Genomic DNA, 16408 nt, shown 5'->3' with positions numbered 1-16408 from the left:
GCTGAGCATTTCCAGAAAAACCAGGAATCAACTCAACTGCCGAAAAACTCCCACAGACTGTTTACATGGAAAGTGAAGACAGTTCAACCTGTTTTTATTGTGGTGTCACGCTACACAAGTGCATTGCAATGCTCCTTTAAAACACGCTTCAGCACGTGGTGCTGTATCTAACGTGCTCACAGTGAGAAAATGCAGAGTTAGCTGCCTTTTGTTCACCAGTATCTCCTTGGCTGGCTGGCAAGTGTTGATAAAAGAAACAACACGGAGACACATAACGTCTCAGACCTCAGCAGCTAATTAAATACCAGCAAGGGTAAAGTCCCATGTCTCTTGATAAGGGACACACACACATCATAGGGGGAGCGTTCACAGGTGGCTGCCCAGGAGCCTGGCTGGCTCACACGGCTGGGAATGGCACACACATTCTGTCAGCGCTGGTGGTTCAAAGCCAGCTCGGACCAAGAGTGTTACAGTAACTACCCTCTCACGGCTGGTGTATGATGATAAATTAGTGAATGGCAGCAGCAGACAATTCCTAATGAGTGACTTTTCATACCAGAAAATCACCATCGGTGCCAGTGATTGTTAGCTTTGTTGAGACTTTGCAGAAGAGCCACGAGGAGGACGGGGCACTGCAGCTGCCTGCTCTATCTTCTCTGTGCATGAATACGGAAGCTCAGAGAACAATGCGACACCCTCCAAATGCTCGCCCCACTAAAATGAAAACCCACTGGAAACCACTGCAACTGCTAAACGCTCTGTGAGGGCAGTGGCTTTGAATGGGCATTGTGCCCGGGACAGCATGGAGAAACAAGGCCCCTCTGCTTGCACAGCAGCTGCTTGCAGGGCAGGGGAATGATCGCCCAGATCACAGCGACCTCCCAAGCCAGCCGACCCTCCAGCACGCACACTGCTGCCTGAGCACCGGTGCTCGTGAAGCCCATCGGCCATTCTTCTGGAAGACAGGGAAGGCTTTACATGCACAAGTTTCACAGCCTTCTGGCAATAATCCAGTAAGAGCAATTATTGCTGTTTTTCTCTGTTGCCTCCCTGACTTAAACAGCATCGGGCTCTTCTGCCCTGGGAGGGAGCAGCAGACTGTGCCCCTGTCAGGGAAGCTAACTCTGGACTGTGGATCTTGGTCTCATGTTTCATAACATGCATGTTTCACACAATAGACAAAAGACCTACCTGGCAAGTCACTGTACAGTGCTGACAGAGCATATTTCAACCAATGGAAAAATACGGAACTATCGTTTATCAGGTATCACAAGTACAAAAACCAAATTTAAAAATAACAAAAAAACCCCAGTTTGTCTGCAGGGTCAAATGGCCCAAGGTGCTGCATCAGGAACAGCCCTAAACATTAAAACTTCAACAAAATTTCTCAAGTACACAGTAAACGCAAACATACAAAACCAATTTCAGAAAAACATCTGGTGAAGAATTACTCACCCCACCAAATCCTCTAAAGCGTTGCAGGACATCGTTGTTGATGAAACAGGACTGTGCAGGATCACGGAGGGCTTGGTCCAGGAGGTGGTCGATGAAGTAGATGCCTGGCTCGATGGTCAGCACCATGCCCTGCTCCAGGTTGCGGGCAGTGCGCAGGCTCCTCAGCCCCGGCAGGTCAATGCGCTCCACTCCCTGCAGAAGCAAGACCGGTTGTGATGGATGGAGCGGCATTGCATGGCTGACCTTTTATCAAGGCCCTCCTACGCAGACTGCTCCATAAGACACCCAAACCGCAAGAAATATTTGGGAAGTAGAGGACTGAAAAACTGCGCTATGCAATTACCTCTCTCTCATCAGCCCCCCATTTAGCTCTTGCACAGTGGTGACCAGCTTTCAATTCAACACCTGAACTGTTCTTTGTACCACAGAAATCCCGGCTCTGGATATGCTCGGTACTGTACTCTCTCCCTTGAGAGAAGTACTGCTCTACGGAAAAAAATTACTTGCACTATTCCTATACCCTCCCGTGCAAAGTACGGTATTTTAAACAACGTGCAAATCTTGAAATGCCCCCTCCACGTCATGGCTGAAACAGCTGAACTATGCAGTAGAGAACAATTTCTCCAAGGATATGCAAATGCTTATTCTCACTGAATGTTATTAAAATTACACATTTACGATCTTGATTCAGGAGCAATGAGTCTACACATGACCTCATAAAAACAGCCCATTTAAAACTAAACTTCTGTCAGATTCAGACTTTCAGGCAACATGATGCTGACTGATATTATTAAAAACTAAGTCAAAACAAGTCCTGACTAGAAAAACATTCTCTTCTTCCCAAAAGCTGGTAAAGCAAAATGATATATGAGGACGTGCTTAGTCAAGGAATTAGAAACACTGCAAAGACTAGTTTGGGATATTAATTTTCTTCCCCAAAATGTGCCAGGTATTGCAACATTGGAATAAATATATCTCAATCCCATTAGTTTTTCAAAAATTCTTTGCAACTGTAGCAAAATTTCATCAACAAAATATCATGATGGCCAATAAACAGCTCACAGGCCCAACAGCTTACAAAAACGTGCACACACTTTGCTCACAAAAACTTTTCCGCTTTAAGCCCTTAAGTCAGAGGTTAACAGGTCTGCAAGATGACGGTGTTATTGATCTGGTCTCCACCAAGCTTTCCCCAATCTTGCTTCTGGCCAGTCACGGTACTTTTCCTTGCTGGGCAGAAGGGGTGCCTCCTTTCAGCATCACCAGCAGTGTGACCTGTATCCCAAGGATGAAACACCTCCTTTCCTCAGGACAAAACGTGCTGCCCGGTGCCACCCTGCGTGCCAGGGCAGCATGTCTGGGCACAGCTGTGCTCCGCGTTCCTGTCACACCGATGCGGGGTGGGTGGGTGGGGTGGTGGGTGGTGGTGCTGGAGCATACCCTGCAGATTAGCCACGTTTTTCTCTTACTGAATCATTCCCTCTCCACAGTGGATAGAGCTCCACAGCACTGTTTGCTCTTGAGCTTCGCTTTCAGTTCAGAGAAAGCCTATTTCACAGAAATCCTGCTTGCAACAGCCACTCAGCAGTGTTTGTTTTATTCTCACTGGTCACCCAAGCAATACTGGGGTCGCTTTTTTTCCCTTTGCAGAGCTTATTCTGTTCCAATGCACAGCATCTCACAGCCACCAAGATCTTCACAGCTAACCAGCCTGGACATTTGTGGGTAGGTCTGCCCGTTTTTCTGAGATGGAGAGCATTTACAGTTCTCAGTGCCCCTGCAAGCCAGCGAGTGTATCCTGACCATTTTCACTGTGTATTCGATACATTTTTTTCTTATGTTTGATTTGAATTTTGCAGAGCATTATATTACACTAAAGTAAGAAAACACACATTTGTTATACTGAGGCTAGGAAACAAGAATATTCCAATATTAAGCAAGGCACTTTGCATTTATATTCTTATCAAAACCCAAAGAGAATCAATATCTTTCCAAACTTTAAACAATAGCTGCACTGACACGGAGCCATTTTTCTTTCTGCTCTTGCCCCATGGGGTTTGGCATCTCACAGATTCATTGTAACGCATAAAGGAAATGAGGGCATCCGATCTAGTGGATTAATCTCTCCATGAGCTGTAAACAATTAGATTAGCGTCTGGACCTTTTGGTGTCTTGCCAACTATCTATCGGCTGCTTTACAACAACCAACCCGTATTTGGCTTTTAAGTACACTTCTCTTCAACGCTGCTTGCAAATGCCTTTTCTGAGACAGTCGATCCAAGACAGATGCTAGAAAGATGAATGCGCAGCAAGGCAAACAATGGCAAACATCCTCTGCAGGCAGCCCTGGCACAGCCTCCGCATTTTTTTTGCCTTTTCTTAAAACAAATGAGGTTTAGCACCAGGTGTGACAATAAATCCTCGATGCCCACTTCATTTATGTCTGTGTAGGTGTTAAAGCAACGTGTAGGTATTTTGTCTGGACTCCTTGCAGCCCAATTCTGCTTTTAGTACTTCCTCCAAGAAGCTAACAGCATGGTTACAACTCAGGAGCAAGACCCAGGGATTCACGTTTGGAAACATCCTTCAGCAGCGCAGGCTGCCCAGGCCGTTAACCAAGCAGGGAGGGCCCCTCAAGCACCAGAATACTGCTGCTCCCCCAAAAGTAAAATTTTAACTTCTCTAGAAGGATTTCACAAACTCTTTTTGATATTTCCCCCCCGTCCTAGCTCAGCTCTAGGTTGTGTCAGCTCTTGGCCTCACCTCCAGATTTTGGATTTTGCAGGCACTTAAGTCAACGCGCAAATGGCAGCAGCTACACCTCTTCCATGAAAGCAGCTCTAGCAGGCCTTTGGAGAAGGGGTTACACAGCTCAGCTTTTCAAAGACAGTAAGCAGGACAGCAGTGGGCAGGCTTGAGGCAAGGAAGACCTACGGTCCCTTTTAATAGAGGCTAGCAAGACGTTCACCAAGAGGTGCACGAAATGGATGAAGAGACAGACAGGTCCTGGCTATCGCAGGTACATGGCCATGCACATCCTGAGCGGAGGACAGCCCCAGTCCAGCTTGCTGCAAGGGTGAAGGACAATGTGAGGTGGGACAGGGAACGAGCAGAGCGTGGGAAGGGGAAGGTGACCAAGCTGGGGAGATGACAACACTCCTTCTTTTGAGAACAGTGCTGGATTAAAACATACATTGGACTATGGCTTCAGCATCCCAAATGACATCAGCTCTCTGGGCACTTGTGACCACCTTGCTAGCCACCATGGCCATCAGGTCCAGGGGCTCAGAGTTCTCAGCTTTCAGTCTGCTGCAGTTGTTTATGAAAACTAGGACAAACTGAGGCTTTTTTTAATGACTTTTTAGTCTACCCCCAAACACTACCACCCCCAAATAGAAGACGACAGGTCTGAAACAAGGACGCTGCCATTTTCCATCAAGTCAAACCCTGCTGGGAGCGAAGCCTGATGGGGAAACCTCACACTGTCATCCATCAGTGAATGTGAATCTTCTGCCGTTACTGGGTTTTCTCCTTTGTGAGGAGGGACCCTACATTTTGCAGCTGAACATGAAAGCCTTGTTTTCAACAACCATCATGAAGTTGTTTTGTAGAGGGATGAAATGAATAGTAAAAATCTGAATGCTGGCACAGCAGCTGTGTGGATATCTGCTTCTATTACCATTATAACCTGGAGGCCTGGCCTTGGAGCAGGACACTGATGCACTCAGTGCTGTACAACTGTAAAGCATAAGTTGGTAATTTTCCTCAAAAAAGCGTAGAGAATAATCTAGAAAATATTAACACCTAGGCATCTAAACACAGACTCCCAGTGATATTCTGGGAAAATTACTTTTTGAAGAAGTATTTTGTATGTATACTGCAACAACAGACTACATTCAAAATTGTTTTCTAAGACTGGTTTTATTTGGAGGTTCTGCTCACATTTTAAAATTAAGACACTCCCCCCACAGTAAGCACAGATGTACGACACTGTCATTTGTGACTGTACTCCTGCCAAGAACATCAGATTCCAATTAATGGTTCATGTAAGGTAACAAAACCCAGCATGTCTAGGCAATAAGGACTGTCAAGGGAACAAGAGAATTATTATGTAAACTGATTTCATTACTATGTAAGCAAAATAAAAGTTCAAATTAAGTTAAGTGTGCAGTAATATAAAATATATATCTATTTTTGGAATAAGCAGGGAATTAGGAAGTATGCAAATCTGCCTATTCCCCAGAAAAGTGGCTGTGAAAGACTAGAAGTTGCAATATGCCCAGAATACACTTCAGTATAAGGATGAATTACAGCCTGCTCCTAAGCAACTCAATGGTTAATGGCGATATATGCTGCTCTTTCCATGGAAGAACTGCAATGTGTATCGTGCTGGTCTTGTCCCACAGACACCAGCCACCAGGAAAAGCCATCAGAAGCAGAAGTAGCTCCAGGCCCGTTCAGGTGAGCCTGATCTTGGGTCTGTCTTTGCATCAGAACAGAAGAAAACCACAGGTGATGTCTCTGTGCTGGCTGGTCATCACCCACAGGGCCACGACACTAGCTTGGGATGCATGAGCACAGAGATGCAAGGACACCCTCGCCCCTAAAACCAGGGGCTTCAACGCTTAATTGGCATCACCTAAAAGTTTCCTCAAGCCAGCAATGGCAGCAAAACATGGCCACAGCAACAATCACCAAAGCTGCTCATAACTGTGAACTCTAAAGACTTGTGTAGCGGCACAGATGATTTTCTGGTACTTCTTTCCAGCTAAATCATCACAGAACTTTTTTGAGCCTGACAAAGAGACTAGCCCCAGTTGGACCACATCCAATACAGTGAAGTCCTAACCATTTTATCAAGCTAAGTGCAATCAAGTACTTAAATTAGTCAGAATACTAACATTATATTTAGATTCTATGAAATGAACACCGAAGTGAAATCTCAGCTCTTTCACTCTTCCCTATTCTCCCACTGTGTATACCCAACTTCTAATTAGCTCATTTATTGTAAAAAGAACGGAGGCCTGTGCAGCTAATAAAAGTCTTGAATTCCGTTTCACTTGTCTCCTGGTCCCTCCTCTCTAAGCCCTTGTTTCTCTTGCTGAACGTTACTAATGAAGATCAGTTTATTCAATCTATCCTGCTTTTTCCCAGCAGCCTGAGCTGCCTATAGTCACCTGAAGGAACTGCTGTCAGTTCTGCCTTTGAAATCAGCAGCAGGTTACAGAACATGCCCCAAGCATCACATACCACTTGTGGCATTTGCAAGTCAACGTTTCCACTTCTGCAGGAGAATCTAATTACTAGCTGGAGCTTTTGGGACACAGCTCAAAGTTAATATTGGGGAATGGAGGGCACATGATGTTTAACTGGCTATTTTATTTGAAACATTTTTGTCTTTTCCTAGGTATTAACTGTGGTATCAGGTTTAAGCTGCATAGTAAGTTTCCTGTTACTGCAGGGAATGAGGAAAAATCACCTGCACTTATTCGAGGCACCAGTGCTTGCCGAGTCAGATTGAGCTGAATTTCAATCCATCACTACAGCACGGTTCTGAAAGTAACTTCCCATGTCATTTTTGCTTCCTGATTCTCAGATGTCACCAAGCTCCACTGCTATAATAATGGAAATAAAAAACCCACACGGATTTTCTTTTTTCTTAAAACCTTAGTGTGATTTAAAAAAAAAAAAAAAAAAAAAAAAAAAAAAAAGAGATGGCAAACAGTAAAAATCACCAGGTTGGCAACTACAACATAAACCTGGAAGGTGAGAGGAATATTTAGCTGGAGAATTCCTAAGAAATGAGAAAGAATTGCAAAAGCTACCAGCAACACTGTTTTAAAATGAGATCAATGACAAGCACCGTTTAAAATCTAATGGATGGGTTTTGTTGTGACACACAGAAAGCATATATAGGCGAGGGCCTTAAATGAAAGGTCTTCTGTGATCTTTAGAAAGTAATATTAGTGGAAATTGCACAACAAAACCCCTAAAGTATACCTACAAAACCTTTTATACCTTATTTTTACATGTAATTGAAAGCAGAACTGTACTGTCTTGGTCTTTCTCTCCTACTGCACCTAGAATGAATTGTTCAAAAACACACACAAGCTCTGTTAAGTCTCTGCTAAAATTTCTGAAAGATTTGGACTTAATATCTCCAGATAAAAACTCTCTTAGCACACAAAGTCTTTTGCAACAAACTTCACCAAGTAAAAGAAACATAAGCAATTATCTCCATCAAGAAAAAATTAACCAGAACTAATGAAATCCAAACAAAGCAACAAAACCCCCAGGTCCACAACGCTTTCTTTCTCAGAGGAGGAGGGAAACCCTGTGGTACAGCAGCGCATGGGCTGCACCATGGCACTGCACTGACACAGCACCTGAGCCCTCCGCTCCTCTTCTGCCCTTGCTCAAGTCCTAAGGTTCCATGAACACCCAAACTCCAGCATCTGTGTTCACAGGGAAAAGCTGCTGGGAACTGATGACATGTAAGATGCCACATCAGGGTACAAGCCTAACTCTGGGAGGGGCTTAAATCCCACGGAAGAATCTTAGGCTGCAGGAAACTCTCCTGGCTGCTGTTCAACCCAACAGAGAACAATAAGCACTACGGATTGCAGTGCTGTTCTGCATGGAAATGCTGTAGAATTCAAAGTCTTCACCAGTTTGTTTCTTGCTTACACTCTGCCTGCTCAGTGGCCCACACAACTATATGTCTCTGCTATGCAGGAATTCAAAGAATCGAAAGGGAAGTGATTCAAGGGGACCCCACGAGGCAGAAGGTCTTTTCTCCTCATCTTTTCTCAAGGTATACAATCGCTTACAAGAACAAAACCTAGAGCTAAAACTGTTGAAAGGCCCTTTTACTCTTTGCTCATATAAGCACCTACCATACAGGTTGTTTCATGTTTGCAGGCCCTGGGTACGCAAAGCTAGAGCAAGCTCTGCAAAGTATGACCATGTGAAGCAATTTGCATCACTGGGGCTCTACATAACAGCTTTAGGCTTCTTGGTAAATTCAACTCATCCTCTGCTTCTTAAAGGAAAAAACATTAATGCATCATTTGCAATGCTAACCACAAAAAACCGAAATCTTCTGCTTCAGCATAAAGTAGGATACATAAGGAAAATAATTTTTGCCAGAACAAGAAAGGGAACAAGATTATTCCTGTATTCTCTAGTAGGTTTGGTGACCTAAATCCCTAGACAGTCATCTGGGATCTGGGAGCAAGCTTTCTGTTAGAGCCAGATGCAGCCTGTACACCTCTCTGAGCAGCAGAGATGTTCCTCAAGCATGCACAGTAATGGAAGGACATGGATAACTCCAGGATCAGGATCAAAACAAACCTCTAACCTTAATTTGTTGATGCAGAAGAGCAATGAAAGGATCAGCTTTTCATGAGACTAGAGAATTGAATTAAAACTTTAAACTAAGGTAAATCTTGTAATTTTAAAAGACAAAACCAAATGAAACTCTTAATTCGTAAGATGTTAAAATCACAGTAGTTATTAACCTAACTTAAATTAACTGGCTTATTATTATAGAAAGTCATCAAATGTACTTAGCATTCTTTAGAGCCTTACAGTCAATTAACATAACATGAAATTGAATCAACTTAAGCATCTAGAGACACAGAACCTAGATTTAAATGAAAACTTCAGCTCCATCTACCTCAGGGTCTGAAAATTTGGGATCACCTACCACGTTTTCTCCATTGCAACAGGCACAAACCCTCATTTATATCCCATATCGAATTTACCCAGAAACGAATGAGAGAGTGTGGGAAAAACATCTCCATGATTAAATTTTACAGCTGAAGCTAAGCCCAGTGGAGTTTTCACCCTTTGAAGCTAGCTCTGTCTGACTAAGGGCCAGATTTTCTGAAGTGATTAGTACCACTGGGGCTGAATTTTCAGAACTGCTCAAGTTGTAGTTAGACCCTCAAAAGAAGCAGACACATTTTCAAAGAAGTGTTCGATGCTCGGTTTCCCCATGAGGAATACCATGGTACACTGCTGGAGACCCGATTCCCGAAGGAGCTCTTGAGTGCTGAGTACGTCTGAAAATCAGGACATTTACTTACGTGCTTCACCGGAAAACACCGGTGGTTCCACTCTTTTAAACGTTGTCCTAAAATGAGGTTACTAAGATGCATTTATTGCTGGCCAAAGCTAATTACTCTTTATCACAGCAACAAGAGGAAGGAAAATGTTGTATTTTCTAATATCCCGAGTATCCTTTGCAGAAAATCTGCAAGCTTTTTAACAGTGTTTGTCAAAGAGGAAGAAAGTGCTTGTTCAATGCCGCATGTGAAAGCAGCTTACTGGAAAAGATGAAAACTTATTATTGCCAATTTTGAAAAAAGAAATCTTTGGCTACCAATGAATAACTAATCTAAGCTAACAATGTCTGGAAATAGTTTTTTTGGAACATACAAAACTTTGTGACGGATAAAAATTAGGAAATTAAAGCTTATTGTATTATTCCAAATGTAACTGTTTACACTTGATGAAAAATAATGGAATAATATCCACTTGGAAAGTTTTTATTTTTAAAAAATCCTTTGTAATACTCCCAGAAATTCACTCAGCCAAAAGCAAATAAGTTGCTTCTTAACCAGCTAGAAAAAAGAGCATGATACTACAGGCATGGGCTCATGTACAATAATCATAAAAATGGCTTTATGAAATTCCTTGTGAAAATCTCGCTAGCTGGTAAACATTTAAAACACACCAAAAATCACTTCACAGTGTACTAAATGTTTTCAATATGCATTTTCTCACGGAACAATGAGGCATAGATAAAAAGCCTTCTCCCATTTAATGCAGAGTGTACCACACTCACAAGAGGTGCCCCATTGCTCATGTTTAGATTTACCTGGGGAAAACCACGTCCCCTGAAGCCTTCCACTGCCGCCCTGGCTCCGCAGCCCTGTGGCTCCCTCCTGCCGCGGGCAGGGACCGTGCCTCTCATTAGAGCTTCAAGCCCAGAGAAGCCTAATGAAGTTCACCCCACTGGCAGGCTTTGATGTGGGTTTTCCACCATCAGGTGCTCCGACACTCAGGTACCTCACCTTCGTCAAATGACCCATTAGAAAAAGCCTCATGCTTTGGGTCAGAGAGAAGTGATGGGTCTAACAGAGGTGGAATTAATGCTGCAGAGAGAGTTTAAACGGGCTGCTCTTCTGCAGAACCCCAAATTCATTATTTTTCAAACTAAGCTGATGCCACACATCCATCTATGTGCACATCTACATGCAAATAGAGAACTTCAGATATTTGTTTATGAGCTCACATACACGCTGCCCCCTATTCAGAAAAAAATTTATTTAGGATTGGATTTTGGAAGTAAATTAGCCATGCAAACTTTCTTAACGTAAGAATGCAGTTGCATGTCTACACAAACAAATAATTTTAATATGCAGGTATAAAATCCTCTATCTGCATAGACCTCTGGTATTTTTACACACATAAAGTACGAAATAGAAGAACCTAACTCATTTGACAATGTAGTCCCTATATATCCATTTTTATCTATTAATAGGTTGCTCTTTCAAAATTGTGGACACGTTGGTCTGCTTTCAGGAAAATGATCCCTAAATTATATAATATAGCAGATAATTAACAGTTATAAACGTGGTCCTCTGTACATACAAATTAATTTAAAAACCTGCTTCTGTAGCTCATATGCCACACTACTGAAACCTGCGGTTTCAGAAGATACATAGGGTCCATTGCTCTATACTCCCACCAAACCAGGTGTAGAAATCTCCCTTAAAATTAAGGCACTTGCTCTAATCTTCAAAGCAGACAGTTTCTAAGTAAAAACCAAGCACAGTACTTTTCACTCCCACAATTCTCACTTGTTCCTAAAATTTAGTTCTCTCTTTACCCTACCAGGTCTTAAACATGTGCTCCAGTTTACTTAAATCCACAAAATTCAGAAAGGTTACTTCACAACACAAGTGAAAACAACCTAAGCAAAGGCATGCAACATCAGGGTCCTGGATTGTTAAATCCATGAACTCTCCAAGTAATCACATCCCTTGTACATTGCTGAATGCCTCTATTTGTACACAGACATAATGCACTTGGGGGAGAGAGAGGGGCAAACATCCATCCCTTCTGTATTAGCTAGTGAAGAAACCTTAAAATCAGAATAGGGGTGCTTTTGATTTTTGTTTTATTTTTATTACATGTAAGCTTATTAGCTGATGCTAATACATAGCCATCACAGTACTGTGTCTCAGCAATAACTATATGTCGAACATGACAGCCCTCAAACATTACATACTGTTTCTTCCCTGCCTGCAAAAGTAAACCCAGCAACAGCAGCTGTTATGTAGCCTGTTCACCCAACATGAACAAGCTCCAAAATATGCTTAAACCTTACCTAAAAAGTTCTTAGCTTCTTTTTCAGGTTCTTGTAAAAGAACATCTTAAATAAGAGAGAAGACATGATCCATTTTCATCATGTATTATTGAAAACCCTTACACAGTTAGCCTCAAATAACCAAAACATAACACAGAGAAAATCCTTCTGAAGCTGCTGTAACGTTCTTTTTTTATTCAAACCTTAAGTTCAATTCCCCTTAGAGAATTTTTAGTATCATTGCAAACATCTTACCATTCATTGGTTACTGAATTTTACCCATTCTCTTTTCAGACCACAGTCATGAACCGTCATGTTAATTCAAGGAAAAAGGTAACCATTCTGTATTTTCTGCAGAACTCAATACAAGAGATTACGCTTTCACATTTGCAAAGACCGGAAGACTTGATGGATTTTTTTTCTTTCCATTTTCATTCCCCAGACAGCACATCTACATCGGTGCCCGTGTTGACACTGGAGACTGAAGTTCAAGACAGGAATATGAGCCAGATTGTTTCCATATGACAGAACCAACGCGATTTACTAGCCCAGGTGCATCAGTGGGCTCCCACAGCTGTTTCACATCTGGAAGAGAGCAAGTGAGTCTTCCCACTACAGGTCTCAGGTAGACCGAGATGCTCTCTGCCACAGCACAGGGTATGCTTGAGTGATACATGTTACAGCAGTGACTCATGAAGAAACACCACAATGTATGTAGAAACTGAACAGATTAAGAAGGCCTGAAGGGTGCCATCCAGCTGACTTCTCCCCATCAGCAATTTATGTTTTAATGAACTAATAGATTCCCTTAAAGTAAACTGCATAAAATATCACATTCAGAAAAAGATTCACTTAAATGCACATCTGTTCCACCTCTGAGAAGATGCAACCAGCTAATCATGAATAAACTAAGAGAAATGCTAATTGAATTGAGAGGGGTTAATCTGCAAGGCAATTGAGAATGGACTAACACTAACCTCTGGGTAGCCTCCAACGTCATGCACATCGATTCCAAGTAGATGTCCAAGTCCGTGTGGCATAAATATTGCACCCAGATGAACCTTCACCATGTCATCGACATTGCCTTTCAGAATGCCAATTTTAGTCAACTCCTCCAGATGGACTCTGTCAGCCAGACGGTGCATATCAGGCCAGGCGACCCCTTAGAGAGCAGAAACAAGCAGCTGAGTTAACTATTGCTAAAAGTTTTTAAAGACGACTTTCAAAAAGCAGATGTAACACATGTGCCCTTTGTTTATATAAAAAACAAAGGTGGAAAGAGCAACCACATTAGCCCAAAAATACTTTAAACAAGAGAAAATTATCTTAACGTGCATGTGAAGCACAGAAATCTACAAACAAGAGAAAGAACAGCACCTTATAATCCAGATCCACATGAAAAAATGTTAAGACACTGTATCTAAGCATGTCAATGCAGATCCAAATTTATCAGTGAGTTTTCTAAAGGAATGTCAACTGTAAAATGCAGTTATTTAAAATGCGGAGTACGAAATATTATTATCCTATTATTTTCAGTAATGATCATACCCATTTAGAACATTTGAGATGAACAGTACTTTTCTACGTACGTGGATTTAAAGCCCACATCTTTCTGGCAAAGAGACTCTCCAGAAATTAATGACTCCCTTGTGTTAATGGGCTGTGTAAAACACAAGTCCTCTAATACACGTACTAAAACAGCATTACAAAATACTGTTGGTTGACTAGAGACAGTGCCAGGATACATTAGATTTCTATTATTTTGGTATAGGATACAATTTTTTTTTGACAAACTGCTGGGGGGAGGAGGGAGGAAGAAAGCAGCTCTTTTGTTAGTAACACAGTACTGTCTTAATTAGTTCACCATGGCTTTGAGTCATCATCAACAGAGCGGTTGCAGAGTCAAGACAACTAGGGCTAAGGTACAGTAGAAGAATATTTTCCTTGTTCCATTTTGGCATGATTAAACAAATAAAAACCAAGCAATTTTTAAGGCCAAAACCCCATTCGCTTTAATCCAGTTAAACACGCAGCTCTAGGGTCTCGTGAACATGAATGTCATATCACAATTACATTAGCACTTTTTGCTGAAAGTACTGAGGCTTCAAAGGCTGAAATAAAATCACCCTACAGGAGTGCTTAAATAAAATTCAATTGTCTTATATGGCTCCAATATAAAGATTGGAACCAAACTGAAGAGCTGCTCTGTCTTGCACGTCGTCCGCACAGAAACCGATGCACCTTTAGGCTCCTGTTAACACTGGCTGGGAAACAGCTCAGCACGTACATGCGTTTCCAGGCTGCCTCCTTTTCCCCATCAGATTACTCAGTGATCAAACTTCTTAGCCTGGTGCATGCATGCATGCAGCTGAAGAAGCACCTTCCTTGCCCAAGCAAGACATAAGACAGAGATGTGCAGCAGAATATGTTGGACACCCTCAGTTGCTGTTTCCTCACAAAAGCTAACAGTGCCCGAGTGAGTGACGTTCACCCACAAAACGTGCTGTCTTACTGTTAATGTGCTGTCTTGGTGGTTTCCCTGCTTTAAAAAGGAATTTAGATTTTTCCTTCAGTAAGAATACAACTATAACCAGTTGTTCTTTTGACAACTGTGTTCAACATAATTATATTTTACAAGAATTTATCTTTTTGAACATTGATTGTATTGCAATTTTCACTTCTCTAGATTCATCTATGTTTCACAGCTATCTCACAACAGGCTCCAATCTGTTGCATGATATATTGAAACCATTACAATCTATCATGTCGACATTATGGATATCAAACTGGAAGTACTCCTGAATCACAGTTGCTTTCCTGTTTTGTCATTGTGGGAATCCAGAATTTCTGCGTGTAACTCCCAGTTCAGCTTCTGCACTTTGCAGTCAGCTCTAACTGCTCTAAAAGCCTACTCTTTCTGGGGACACTAGATGTTCTTTGCAGATCTCTCCCATGATTTCTTAGCTAAGCATTCCTGCTATTTTCTTCCCTATGACTGCAAAGCCACACGTAACATCGAACCCTCGTCAACGATTTGAAGTCTCATCCCCTCTTGATATAAACGAAGACCAGAAGTCTGTTGCTGTAACACACAACACAAGCATCCCAGATGCTCTGAATCAGCTTAAGATGAGGTGCCTGAGAGAAGTGAAGATGAGTTGCCTGCTGTTTGCAGTCCAGCTTCCCCCTACAGCTGTGCTGGTACCATTCCTCTCCATCCAAACCCACAGGCTCCACTTAAAGAGACAGAGCGACCTTTATCAAACTGAGGAAGACATACAAAGATTAAACAGATCAGAAATAAAAAACACCAAACCCACATATCCATTTGTCAGCAGAAGTTTAACAAAGCAAATGAATGACACCACTGCCCTAACTGAAAAGATTGCTGTGATTGTAAATCCTGAGTATTTCTGGGCACAGAGCAAATCCATTAGAGGCCCTTCTTCCCTTGCCTCTTACTTTTTCCTTTTTTTCCTCATTGAGAAAAAGCATGACTATTTCCCCTCTCCTCCTCCCGCCCAGAGATCTCTGTTTTCCACCTGTTTTGGTTTTTATTCATCTTATCTGTTTCATTAGAGACTGAGGACAACAAAAAACTCCACTGTGAAATAAATAATGAGGCTGGATGAAAATCCGTAGCTTTGGGTTTTCTCTTGGAACAAGGGCAGCGCTTCGGACAGAGCCCAGTGAAACGGCTCTGGATCACATTCTTATCATCTAGCCAGTGCCACCAGTTTTGTTAGAGATGGGAAGTACTTCAGCTCCAGCTCTCTCATGCACACTTCAGAAGTTGCAGATAGCACTGGGACAGCTCTGGCTGGAGGGAAATGAAGCTATTGCTGGAGGCGCCCTGCTAAATAGTACACATCTTGTTTTACAAGTAAATAGGTGTTCAAATAGTCTTAATTTTAAAAAAAGTGTTTATAGATAGGTTGCATTTTGTATTCTATTGTCTGGCTTCACGTTTTATTCTATTATGACTACAGTGTGGTGATATTTTGCACCATTAGGGCACTCCCCTCCAAACCACTTCAATTGCAAGCATTGTATAATATAGCCATACAAACACAGACTATTACTAGTGTGCTAAGACAAAATATGAGGATATATTTGAGCTGACTAGAGACAGTGAACTAAGTGGAGTGACCTTACTGGTCTTCACTAAAAAAAGATGATGATATCCTTGTTCGACAGGAGTGATTCCCATCATGCTAGGAATAAACTTTAATACTAAGGTACAAGCAGCTTTCCCCCTCTTTTTTTAAACAGGCAAGCTGATGAAGAAAGAGGGTCTAAACGCAAATCTTCAAACATTTCCTAGTACCCTTATAATCTTAAAAACATTAACTTTAGTAAGAGAAAGAAATACTTCACAATAATAAGGCAATTACTTGAAAGTACAGAACACAATCTACTGAAGAAAGGAAGCCATCATAATTCAAGAAAGACCTTAGTCCATTTTATGTGTATATTCATACATTGTACACATTTAATATATAGTATACAGAAATATAGAACTCTTCAAATTTATTTTAAACCTAAAATTGTATTAGTTTTATCTGGCAATTGGAA

The 16408-nt window shown here is 41.8% G+C and overlaps 1 protein-coding gene across 1 annotated transcript in view; it reads right to left on the bottom strand.

Moving 5' to 3' along the window:
• The window catches only part of PEPD (peptidase D), a 141447-nt gene that overhangs the window by 7477 nt on the left and 117562 nt on the right, over positions 1-16408 (bottom strand). The window contains exons 13-14 of the mRNA XM_056360502.1: positions 12811-12995; positions 1456-1647 (exon numbers count right to left, since the gene is read on the bottom strand). Of these exons, the coding sequence (XP_056216477.1) occupies positions 1456-1647; positions 12811-12995 (377 nt within the window). The remainder of the gene's footprint in view (positions 1-1455; positions 1648-12810; positions 12996-16408) is intronic.

This window comes from Falco biarmicus, chromosome 15 (assembly GCF_023638135.1).
Source record: "Falco biarmicus isolate bFalBia1 chromosome 15, bFalBia1.pri, whole genome shotgun sequence".
Classification (NCBI taxonomy): Eukaryota; Metazoa; Chordata; class Aves; order Falconiformes; family Falconidae; genus Falco; species Falco biarmicus.
Note: the sequence above shows the minus strand (reverse complement) of the source record. Positions and strands in the feature narration are given on the sequence as shown.